This window comes from Octopus bimaculoides, chromosome 1 (assembly GCF_001194135.2).
Source record: "Octopus bimaculoides isolate UCB-OBI-ISO-001 chromosome 1, ASM119413v2, whole genome shotgun sequence".
In the NCBI taxonomy this organism is placed as follows: Eukaryota; Metazoa; Mollusca; class Cephalopoda; order Octopoda; family Octopodidae; genus Octopus; species Octopus bimaculoides.
The window spans coordinates 41,256,103-41,268,443 of record NC_068981.1 but is presented as its reverse complement, the minus strand read 5'-3'; the positions used below and the strand labels follow the sequence as shown (position 1 = coordinate 41,268,443).

Sequence of the window (12,341 nt, the reverse complement as noted above, 5' to 3'; positions counted from 1 at the left end):
TAGCTTTGTGAGTGGATTTGGTAGACAGAAACTGGAAGAAGTCCATCATATATATATATATATATATATATATATATATATGGCCTAGTCACCCGCATTGTAACCCAAGTAGTTCATGATGGAGTCATACCCAATGACTGGTGTAGCAGCACCATAGTCAACTGCTACAAGGGTAAAGGTGATGCTTTAGATAGAAATAACTACAAGGATATCAAACTGCTGGATCAGGTGAGGAAGCTCACGGAGAGGGTCATAGCCCAACTAATTAGGGAGGAGTCTGCTTAGATGAGATGCAGTTTGGTTTTGTGCCAGGTAGAAGCACCACTGATGCTATATTCCTGGTACGGCAACTGCAGGAGAAATACCCAGTCAAAGATAAACCCCTATACTTGGCTTTTGTGGACTTGGAGAAAGCCTTCGACAGGGTCCCCCAATCCCTTATCTGGTGGGCAATGCAGAAACTGGAGATTGACGAATGGTTAATAAGGGCTGTACAGGCCCTATACAGAGATGCTGTTAGTAAGGTTAGGGTTGGCAATGAGTATAGGGAAGAATTCCAGGTAGAAGTAGGGGTCCACCCTCAGCCCCCTCTTATTCATCATAGTCCTCCAGGCAATAACAGAAGAATTCAAGACAGGTTGCCCCTAGGAGCTCCTCTGTGCTGATGATCTGGCCCTCATAGCAGAATCACTACCAGAACTAGAGAAGAAATTTCAGGTGTGGAAGCAAGGTTTAGAATCGAAGGGCCTTAGAGTCAGTGTTGCAAAGACCAAAGTTCTAGTAAGTAGGAAGGCGAACACATCACACACCCCTTCAGGTAGGTGATCCTGCTTGATCTGTAGAAAAGGTGTAGGCAGAAACTCCATGAGATGTATCCAGTGTAAGCTGTGGACACATAAGAGGTGCAACAACATCAAAGGATGATTAACAGGGAAGATAGCTTTCATGTGCGGCAGATGCACAGGGGCAATAAACACCACAGATGCTCAGAAAATAGATTCCATCACATGCCAAGGGGAAAAAGAGAAGTAGTTGATAGGGGAAGAGTTTGGAGGGAGCATATAGAGGGAATTATGGATGTGTAGAATAAATGGGATCAGAGGGTGGAAGCTGCTGTAGTGAAGGGGCCAGTGGAGAGGGTTAGTTGGGAAAAAGTAGCGGAGGCAATGGAAACAGAAAAGACAGCTGGTCCATCAGAAGTAAGTGTAAAATTAATAACTGCAAGTGGAAAGATAGGGATTGTTGTGATGATGGAGCTCTGCTAGGGTGTGCTGGATGGAAGAGGAATGCCAAATGATTGGGCACTAAGTGTGGTGGTACTGATCTTCAGGGGGAAGGGGTATGTGATGAGTTGTGGGGCATATAGGGGAGTGAAGTTATTGGAGCATGCAATGAAGATAGTGGAAAAGGTATTGGAGAAGAGAATTCGGAAAGGGGTGGATGTGGATGAGATGCAATTTGGTTTTATGCCAGGAAAGGGGACAATAGATGCAATGTTCAGTATAAGGAGACTGCAAGAGGAATACTGAGATAAGGAGAAGGAGCTGTACATGTGCTTCTTTGATCTGGAGAACACATTTGATAGGGTTCCAAGGAAGGTGATTGAGTGGGCATTGAGGAAGAGAGGTGTACTAGAGGTAATAGTGAGGGCAGTGATGTGTTTGTAAGAGGGGGTTAAGACAAGTCAGAATTGGGTCAGAGCTATCGGAGGAGTTTGAGGTGACAGTTGGTGTGTATCAGGGATCTGTGTTGTCACCATTGTTGTTTGCAATAGTGGTCGATGTGATGACAGAGAGTGCAGGAGAGGGCGGTTGCTATGGCATTTAGGTAGATCCAACCTCCCCTGTTAACAGAGACAAAACCCAGATTTAAAACACTAGATGATGATATATGCCAGCATGGAAAACGGACATCAAATGATGATGTTGATATATATAAAACACACATTAAGGACGTGCCACTAATATATTTCTATATTTCTACTTTGTTCTTACACTTTTTTAAAATTGCTGCACTGTTCATAAACAAAATATAGTGATGAAAGTTTTAAGGCCTATAAAGTATGACTGCAGATTTTGCCTTCGTGTGATATGTTTAGGTTAAATCAATTTGCATTCCTGACTGAACTGTACTAACAAAACTTGACTGTGCAACCCAATTAAATACTTGTCAATTTTATAGTGTTGCTATTATTTACAGCAGAGTAATGTATACTTTTGTTATTATACTTTTAACTTCTTAAATATCACTTGGCCATGAACTACAGCATGTATATTTATGATACACTACTCAAGATGGTCATAAATAGCTTATGTTGAACCTTTTAATTTGCCACATACACTATTTAGTTTTATGAAGCAAATGTTTTACTTCATAATTTTTAGAACTTAGTCTCAGCCTCCATGATGTAGTACATATCATCTATAAAGGTCTAATGATAATGAAAAAGGGGCTAAAGTAGCATGTAAAAATCTGTTGGGTCTACAGCAAATTTTTGTAGAAGTTATATCAACATGAAGCATATGGTGGTGTTACAGTAGTATGAAAATTAATGTAGGAACTACACATGTGAACCTGCATAAGCTAATGAGGAAGGCTTTTATGTGATTACTTGACATTCTAGAAATAGCAGTCAAATCTTCCTCAAATCACTCCTTAGTATCTTATACAAAAAAGGACATATTGAATAATGTAGTCCTAGATACACTGCTGGGATAAAAAGATGGAATGGTCATGGTTGGAACTCCTTTGATCATAAATTTGCTCACTCAGAGCTGACTTAGCTAAGCAACTGTTTGAGACTATAGTGACTTATTAAGGCTACAGTTGCCTTTGAATGTATAAAAATCTTGGAAGCTGACTTACTGAGTTACTGTATTGCAGGAAAATGCACAAAAGCTGTAGTGATATATGAACAATTGTAGTGAGGTAATGATTATTTAGGAGTGGTAAGAATATGAGATGAGATCATGTGTTGTACAATGTTATGGGAATATGTGGAATATGTTCATGTTTGGATTGAAATTGTATGATATACGTGTGCAATCTTCTAAAATAGGATCATGACTCTCTGAAATTGTATTGTATGAGAATCCAGCTGCCCTACTCGATTGGATACTGAAAAGTAGGTGGTTTGTATACTGTGTTCATGGGCAAGGTTAAATGTTAAATGGTTCAGTCCACCTAGTTGTATATAAGTACCACATATACAGGTACAGCTCATTACTGCATATACTATAAAATCATTTCATCTACAAGCTGTACTGAATTCAACTCCTACCAATATTTCTTGAGAAAGATTAAACTCTGCCAGTTTTACAGTCTCTAAAAAATACTATTTGAAAATGAAATTTTTAGTACTACACCACTGCTCCATTGAAATTACAAGATACAAATGGTACAGTGTGCCTATATGTAATCCTAGATAGTATGCATTATGAAGCCCTCTCTTTTTTGAGGAACTTTTGCATTTTATCCATTTCCACTGTTGTTTATTTCAGTTTGTTTTAGCAATACTTACACTTTTTAACTTTCTGCTTCTTTTGTAGGTCACTTACATGCTGGTAATATTGTGGTTAACAGGGAGACGTGTCAACTGTTAGACCTTGAAAACTGGATTCTTGGGTTGCCGTCTTATTATAAAAGTTTCTTTGTACAGTTTAAGAAACTACAGGTATTAAATGATTGAATTATTCCTAAAGTTATTTCCATTTTCCTTATGTTGGCTCCACCTATGTTACAGATGTGTGTGTGTGTGTGTGTTTATTCATATATTTAATCTTCTGTTATTACAAAATAAACAAATCCTCCATATGTTTCGGTGAGGACTCTTGGCTGATCAAACTGAAGTAGTCATTGAATTATAATATAAATGTCTGAGTATTCCACAGACACTGGTGCTTGTGAAGACCTATTGGACCAAGTGAAATTGTAGTCATGGCCGATGCCAGTGCCATCTGACTGGCACATAAAAAGCACTGTTTGATTGTTGGGCCTCATGGAGGCAGTGATAGGTGACCGAGACCTTTGGTGATACACCATGCTTGTGTAGATCTGTCAAGCCAAGTAAGACTGTAGTCATGGCCGATGCCAGTATCAGGTCATTGGCATCCGTTCTGGTGGCATGTAAAAACACCCATTACACTCATGGAATGCTTGGCATTAGGAAGGTGTAGAAACCTTACCAAATCAGATTGGAACCTGGTACTGTCCCCCTAACCAGCTTACCAGTTTTCAGTCAAACCGTCCAACCCATGCCAGCATGGAAAGCAGTCGTTAATTGGGAAAAAAAAATGAATCCTCAGTCTGAATCTGTGTGACAAAGCTATCCCTTTGAATTACAGCTGTAAACCAGCCAACAGACTTCCATAGTTTTTATTTGGACAATTCCACTCACAAAGCTTTTGTAAAAGACACTTGCCCAAGGTGCCAAACACCAGGATAGGATCCTGGACTTTATGATTATGAAGCAAACTACTTAACCATTAGAACAGGCCTGTACCACATTAATATATTTACACACACATGCATGCACACATATTTGTATATATAAATATTTAGTATTCTTTTGATATCTCTTGTAGAAAATGGAATCAATTGAAGTTTATTCATTTGGTCGTTTATTGTATGAAATGGCATTTGGTGAGCAACTTTTGAAAGCAACCTGTGACACATTCCCTCAACATTGTCCACCTGACCTACGTTAGTATTACTGCTTTATTTACTTTATTGGCTAGGTTGCATTGTGGTAGTCACCTTACCATTTGAAGCACACTTCCAGTCTAATCCTGACTACTACTCAGTCTCTCAACATGCAAACCACATATCATATTCCTCTGTGACACAAATCTCTCAATCTTTACCTCCTACCCCCCTTCTCTATCCAAGCTCGTCGGTCGGGGAGTTTGACTGGGGCGGTACGTCTGTCAAAGGGTAACGCAGGTGTCCCAAGGCGAGCTCAGTGTGGATGGAAACCACACGTCGAGCAAAAGGGCAAAAGCTCGCTCGACTCCCGATTTTCAGTACAAATAACTCTAAAAGGTGGTATCTGTGTCTTCTCAACACTTGCTTTTCTGAACTGAATTTCAACAATATCTATCAGTCACTCAGGCTCAAAATCTTTCTTCTCCACTATTTTACTGTTGTAACTATTTCTGCCCAAACTCCTCTAACCACTGTTTATTTTTCTCATTTCACCACAAAGGTATTGTCATTAGTAAACACATCAGCTCCTGGTTCTCACACCAGTACCTCTAGTACAGAGGCTGAGTCACATACTATTCTAAATTGTTCACTAGTTGGACATCTCAAATACCTTTGACTTCTTTCTGTCCTCAATATCCTGTCATCACCGTCTATGCACTAATTAGATTGTTCAATCACTGCTTAATCTAGACAACATCTTATGTCTTCAAATGCACACATTTCAACCCAAATACTTATGGCTCATCACAGTACCTAAGTGGTTAGAGCTCCATCATTTTATGCCATTTACACCTGAGGTATATGCATCCCTCGTACTACCAGTCTGAGACAACTTAACCATTATCCTAAGAACAGATTTTCAGTCTATACACACAATCCCAAAGACTCCAAGTTATTGACTCACATTTTCACTGTAGTAGTGCAAGCATAGAACACTGCTTGCACCAGTAATAATTCACCACCATTGTAGTGTCTACTATCAAAAAAGCAAAGAGTAGCTTTCAAGTTATCATACAGCTTGGAAACTCTTCCACTTCTCAAATTTTTCTTATACTAGATTGCTCACATTCAGTAAAATACCTTTCAATTACTCTTTTTGCATTCTGCACTCTCACCTCCCCATTCACTCAGTTCTCAAGTATAAAATCTTCTCTGATCACTTCAACTCAGTCCTGCCAATGTTCTCTCAACCCTCAAACACTACATTCCAGATTTAGCTACTATCCTTGCTAAATCTCTTAAGAATTTTTTTACCTCTACTACAGTAAACCTGAATCTTTGTAAATATGCTACAATGTGTTATCCCCCAAAAGCCATTCTCTCTGACTTTGCTAATTGCCAATTTTCTTCCAACATCTCAAAGAAGATGAAAATAGTTGTCAACAATCACTTTCTTTGGCATTGTAAACTTCTCTCCACTCATCAGTTACTATTAATATGGTTTCTGCAGAGCCAGCTTTACTGCAATCTTGCTCTCTTATGTCACTGCTTGTCTCTTGCCATTGAGAACTTTGGTAATAATATGTCTGGCATGAGAACCTCCTAGCTAAATTGTCTACTTCTGGTCAACTGTACTATTTCAGCTTTTGGATGTCTCTAACTCATGTTGTATCAACTTTAATGTACCTCAAGATTTGGTTATGTTTTCTTTCTGTATATTAATTACCTACATGCTGTCAATTCTAAAATGATTTCACTCTCCATGCTTCCTTATCTTTCTCCACATGAGCATCATATCAAACATAAACTGTCTCTATGAATAAAAACCTTGAGAGCAAGGAGATCTGACAACTTAGTCTCTTCCACAAAGACACAATATCTACACATGCCACGTAAACATTTCTCTGTCATCATCATCATCATCATCATCATCATACATCTATTTTTCTGTGCTAGGATTGGTTGGATAAAAATAAATGAATGATATAACAGTATGACTGTCCCATTTGAATTTTGTAGGTGTGTGTGGGATGGGGGTTAATAGTAGATCAGGACAGAAGTAAACCCTAGCTCTGGAGATGAATCTCTGATCTTGTGACCCAGTTTTGGGCAATGTTTTATATGTGTGATTACTGTAAGATATTGTCAAAAACTGACAGGTTAATGGGAGCACCTCTATATAGTTGCTTGATCTGCTTGAAATGGCTGCTGAATCTCCCTCAAATACTGTTTTAAAGGACATGTTGAATAACATGGTCCTGAGTTCCCAGCATGTAGAAGACAAGAATGCATTCTTTTAATCAGAGGTCTACTTGATTGGGATTAACCTGGGGCTGAATGATAACATCAGAGATTGCAAGTTCTTTTTGTAGTTACTTTTGAAGGGATGGAAATAGTGCTCATGACCTTTGCAGGTCATCTTGGGACTGATGCTGTTGATATGTTCAGTTTCAATATGTGTAGGTTGTTATCTGTAGGAAAAGCATGAGCAAGGAAAAAAAAATCTCTCTCTTTCTCTCTCTCTCTCTCTCTCCCCCCTCTCCCTCTCTCTCTCTCTTATGATGTTATCAGTTATCTTTTTATGGAACTTTTTTTCGTGTTACTGTAATATGTTACAAGGTTTTCACTTGGTAAAGTGAGTGGTTTCCCTGAAAAAGTGTGTATTTATGTAAATGGCTTGTGGAAACTAGGATGAAGTTCCATTACTGTTAAATCATTTTCTTTTTTGATAATATTTAGACTATTTACAAAATGTAAGCTGGTGGAATTAGTACAAGAAAATGCATATGAATTAGACAGATATTATATAAAGGTGGCGAGCTGGCAGAAACATTAACATGCCGGGCGAAATGCTTACCGGTATTTCGTCTGCTGTTACGTACTGAGTTCTATTTCCGCCAAGGTCGACTCTGCCTTTCATCCTTTCTGGGTCGGAAAATTAAGCACCAGTTACGCACTGGGGTCGGTGTAATCGATTTAATCCCTTTGTCTGTCCTTGTTCGTACCTTCTGTTTAGCCCCTTGTGGGCAATAAAGAAATTAGACAGATATTATATATGCACCTATATAGTTTCGTGCTGTCTTTTTCTGAGAGTAATCCATACCTGTATCTATTACTTTCATCTTTTAGATTTTGGTACAAATAATACCAGAATTGACTGTTACATCTTTTGTGCAAAATTAGACCTGCACTGAGAAAGAAATCAGAAATTTAATTGATATTCCATTTTATTATATTTTTATTTTTATTAATCTGATATAAATTTAAATGTTATTAATCTATATCTAAACTTATCCAGGTTCTGTATTGGAGCTCTTGTTGTCCAGTGAAGCTTGCAAGAATGAACTTCCAACAATTAATGATTTATTGAATCATCCGTAAGTTAATTTTGATAGTATACATTATCTAATTTTTACCATTATGTAATTGATACTGGCAATATTTGATTGTGGATGTGTTCTTGTTGATTTGTGTAAATTGGAATTCCAAATTTCCCCATGTTAATATGAGCTCTGTATTTTTATTTTCATTTTGCTATGTATTATCATTTCTTTCTAATCTTTGCATGTCCTCTGCATTCATGGCCCATGTTTAGCATTGCTGTTTGTATATAGGTATCATATAGTCTGCCTTACACACTGAGAGAGAGAGGCATTTTATTACCAATAGAAGTATTATCTCTGAACTTTCTCCAGTTCGTTTGCATTCTAGAAACTATGCTTTCTGAGCAACTTCCTTCACTAGTTAGTTGTGTCACCCACATAACAGAAACTAACTGCCGCCAATGATCTTTTTGGGCATTCAAGAAAATCTTCTTTCTGGTATGTTCTTGGTGTTTATAATTTTTTGTTCTTCTGCCACAAAGTCCACTTACTCTGTTATCTTCCTGTGATTCCCTTACAACACTTATATTTCCATAATTTACATTGTATACACCATATGGAATTATTTCTACCTACTCTTTTACTTCTTATCAAGCAGGGCTATTTTTCTGAAGGGATTAACATATCTGTTTTTCTGCTTACTAGACCTTTGGTTTTTGCTCAGTTAACTTTAAGCCCTTTAATTTCAAGTTTTGCATCCACACCTGGAATTTCTTTTCTAATTCTACTACAGATTCAGCTATAAGATTATCAATATAAAGGAGTTTCCATGGGCAAACAGTCTTAAGTTACTTTATTATGGTCTGGAGGACTATGATAAATAGGAGTGGACTTAGAGTTGAACCTTAGTGAACTCCTACCTGCACACTAAATTTGTTGCTGTACTCATTGCTAACTATCATGTTACTGACAACACTTTTTTACATGACTTGAATGGTTCTCACTAGTCATTCATCTACTCCTAGTTTCTGAGCAACCACCATATAAGAGAGCAAGGGATCCTGTCAAAGGCTTTGTCCAGGTTGGTGAATGACAAGTAAAGTGGTTTTCTTTTGGCTAAATAGTTTTCCTAACTAGAAAGAGAGCAACATTAGCATACTTCTCCTTGGCACAAAACGAAAGTGCATCTCATTTGTCTCTTTTCCTAATTAGTTGGGCTACAGCTCTTTCTGTAACTTTCATGACTTAATTTTGCAATTTGATAACCTCTGTAATTTATTCTCTCTAAGGCATCTTCTTTACTTTTGTAACAATTGACTATAATACTAATTTTATATTATATACCTTTATATTTTATTCCAGATTTTTCTCGAGTATTGTATTGCCACAGTCAGATAAACCTATTTTTAAAATACCAAGCAAATTGAAAGAGTCAATCAAATCTGCTAAAGAGTTAATGGAAAAACATTTAAAAGAAGAACAGAAACTGGTGTGTAATTTTTTAACTTGTTTTTTTTGTTGTCTTGCATGCCTAGTTTATCTTCTAACTCACACTACATTATCTGGACAAGCAATAAATATTCTATAGTATTTTGTAGCTATCACATATCTTTCTTTTCCTCTTGTTTAGTGAGATTAGTTCACTTTTTTCCCCTTACTAGGATAGAAATAATTACTTATTGTTTAACACAAAGTTCAAATGTAGTTAAAGTTTAGTATTTTGTATTGTATTTATGAAAAGAATTTTCTTTCCATTCTCTATATAAGTTTTCAATATAGAATGGAAAGCATAACTGAATTCAAACTTTCATTATGCATTGAAGATAATTGAAAGGAGAAAAAATTTATTTTTGTTAAGTCAACACAAGTTACTAAATTTTGATTGGATTTGGATTATTACTCTGTACTTTGCATTAAATAATAATTAATTAATTCTATTTTGAAAAGGAAAGTATCTTATCTTTTAATCATTTCAGTCATTGGACTGTGGCCATATTATATATTTATGATAGGAAGAAAGTTAAATGTCATTCTGAATCAGGATTTCAAATTATGAAGGCATTCATTTCCATTTCTAATCACTGACAACCTTTGGTTGCTGGTCAGTCATGGGATCTGGCTGCAAGGTAAAATAATTCTGTTGTGCAACAGATGTGTCTTTACCAAGAAAAATCTCATCGATTTGAATTAACTTCTCCAGTGAAAAGCAAATAAATATTCTTTCTTTTTTTTCTAATTTCAAACCCATACTAGCATCAAACAAATTCAAGATTGTTAGATTTCTCTTCAGATGCCAACCCTTTCTATTAATGTTTAGTACCTATAATCACTACTGCATATCTATTGCATAGAGGCAGCCAATGAAATGCTTAGGAGCATCCATCAAGTATTGGTTGTGTGGGTCACAGCATAACACTTGGGGTATGTTATATGTATTTTGCTTGAAGGCTGTGATGGTTTTCACAGTGGTGATGGTGGTGATGGGATTACTATTACTTTCATTTATTTTAATGTGTATTGTAGTGATATTTAAAATTAAACAATTTAAATGTGTTATTAGATGAATTACAAGCAAAATATTTTAATCTTTTTCTCTCAGTAAAAATATTAAATAAATAAAATTGTAATATCATAGGTGTTGATATTTTTCTTGAAATGGCAAATGAATGACTGAAGTTTTAGAATCACTTTCATATGTTGTACAGATAACACTAACATGTAAATCATTGCAAAAATATCTTTTTGTAATAAGTTTTCCTAAATTTCCTACAGATAAATCAGTTGAAGCGATTAACAAAAGCCAAAGAATTTCACATGTCTGAAGGGGAGAAGCTAAGAAGACGAAAGACAAAGAAGGTTTGTTTATTTTTCTTTCTTTCTTCTCTCTTTTTTTCCTAAATGTCACTTAAATCAGTCAATGAACAATGTTTACTTCAATTTTTGTGAAGCTCAATGAAATTATTGCTCAGAAGGATGAAAGGCCCTGCCAATAAAAGCTTAGACTATCTCAGATTTAAAAAATAAAATATTAAAATTTTTCCCTTCACTGTTTGGAAATGTAATATACATTTACTGCCTTGTGAAACTGAACAAGTTCTCATGTCTCTGTTACAGTGATAAACTTCATGCTATGAATGGTTTACAATTGTGTGTCATCATCTGAAATAGTTGGAGTAGAATTGATCAAATATCAACTTTGTAGATACAGAAGACATTCAAATCAATCATCATCCTGTTGTTTGTTATAGGCCTCTCATGGCCTCGAAGAATCCTCCTCTACTCCCCCTCCACCCTTCGCCTCCAGAGTTTGATCCCACCTCTTGAGATGTTGGGCTGTCTCTATGAAATTGACTCGGGAATGTAGCAGTGGATCAAGTGCTGAATGTGTATTAATGTGATATAGATATGAGCAAATACAAGATGACTCATCTCTGAATGAGGCCAGTGCAATTTGAATATACTGGTATGGGGTGTTAAAGTAGTGGTGGAGTGGTCAATATTTAGTATTATTACTTGTCAATTTTTGCTTTATTTAATTAGGTCTTTGAGTAGTTTTTATTTTGGAATTGTTTTGCACTTTTGTTGTAGTGTTGGTTGTTGTGGAGGGTTGTGACAGTTGTACTAAGAGTATTCAAGTTTCATTATGTGACTATGAGAAGTTGGTGTCTCATGTTCTGTTTGTAGCAATTTCATATGACAAAATTTGGTTTGTTTTTTTGCACATGAAGCAATTAGAGATCAAATAATTTCATGTTCAACTTCCCTTTCCCTTTCCATATCTGATCAACTTGAATCAACCTGAATACGACATCTAGCATACAATTTGACAATGACATACTACAACAAAACAAACAAAAATATTTGATCTTGCATTCAATACCAAACTAATATGAACAAATACCCATGTGAAAGCATGCAAATTACTCAGTAGATTTATAACATTCATTAAGTACAAACGTGCTTAACAGAAACAAATGCTAGTCACAACATACAGAATCATTACATGACCCAAACTGGGATGTGTTTCCTGTTTTTGTTATTTACAGTAGAAAATGGAAAGAGAAAAATCAGAATGACATTGAACTGAAGTCTCAACTGGAAATAAACAAACAGATATATATATATATATATATATATATATATATAGTCACTATCAGAACTAGAGGAGAAGTTTCAGGTGTGGAAGCAAGGTCTAGAACTGAAGGGCCTTAGAGTCAACCTAGCTAAAACCAAAATCCTAATAAGTAGGAAGGTAGATAAAACACAAACCCCTTCAGGTAGATGGCCCTGCTCAGTATGTAGAAAAGGAGTAGGTAGTAACTCTATAAGATGTACCCGGTGCAAGCTATGGACACATAAGAGGTGCAGCAACAT

General features: G+C 36.3%; 1 protein-coding gene across 1 annotated transcript in view; it reads left to right on the top strand.

The window, feature by feature from the left end:
- LOC106878940 (PX domain-containing protein kinase-like protein) overlaps positions 1–12,341 on the top strand; it is a 52,707-nt gene that overhangs the window by 21,386 nt on the left and 18,980 nt on the right. The window contains exons 8-12 of the mRNA XM_014928312.2: positions 3,549–3,673; positions 4,584–4,701; positions 7,943–8,021; positions 9,330–9,456; positions 10,740–10,823. Coding sequence (XP_014783798.1) covers positions 3,549–3,673; positions 4,584–4,701; positions 7,943–8,021; positions 9,330–9,456; positions 10,740–10,823 — 533 coding nt within the window. The remainder of the gene's footprint in view (positions 1–3,548; positions 3,674–4,583; positions 4,702–7,942; positions 8,022–9,329; positions 9,457–10,739; positions 10,824–12,341) is intronic.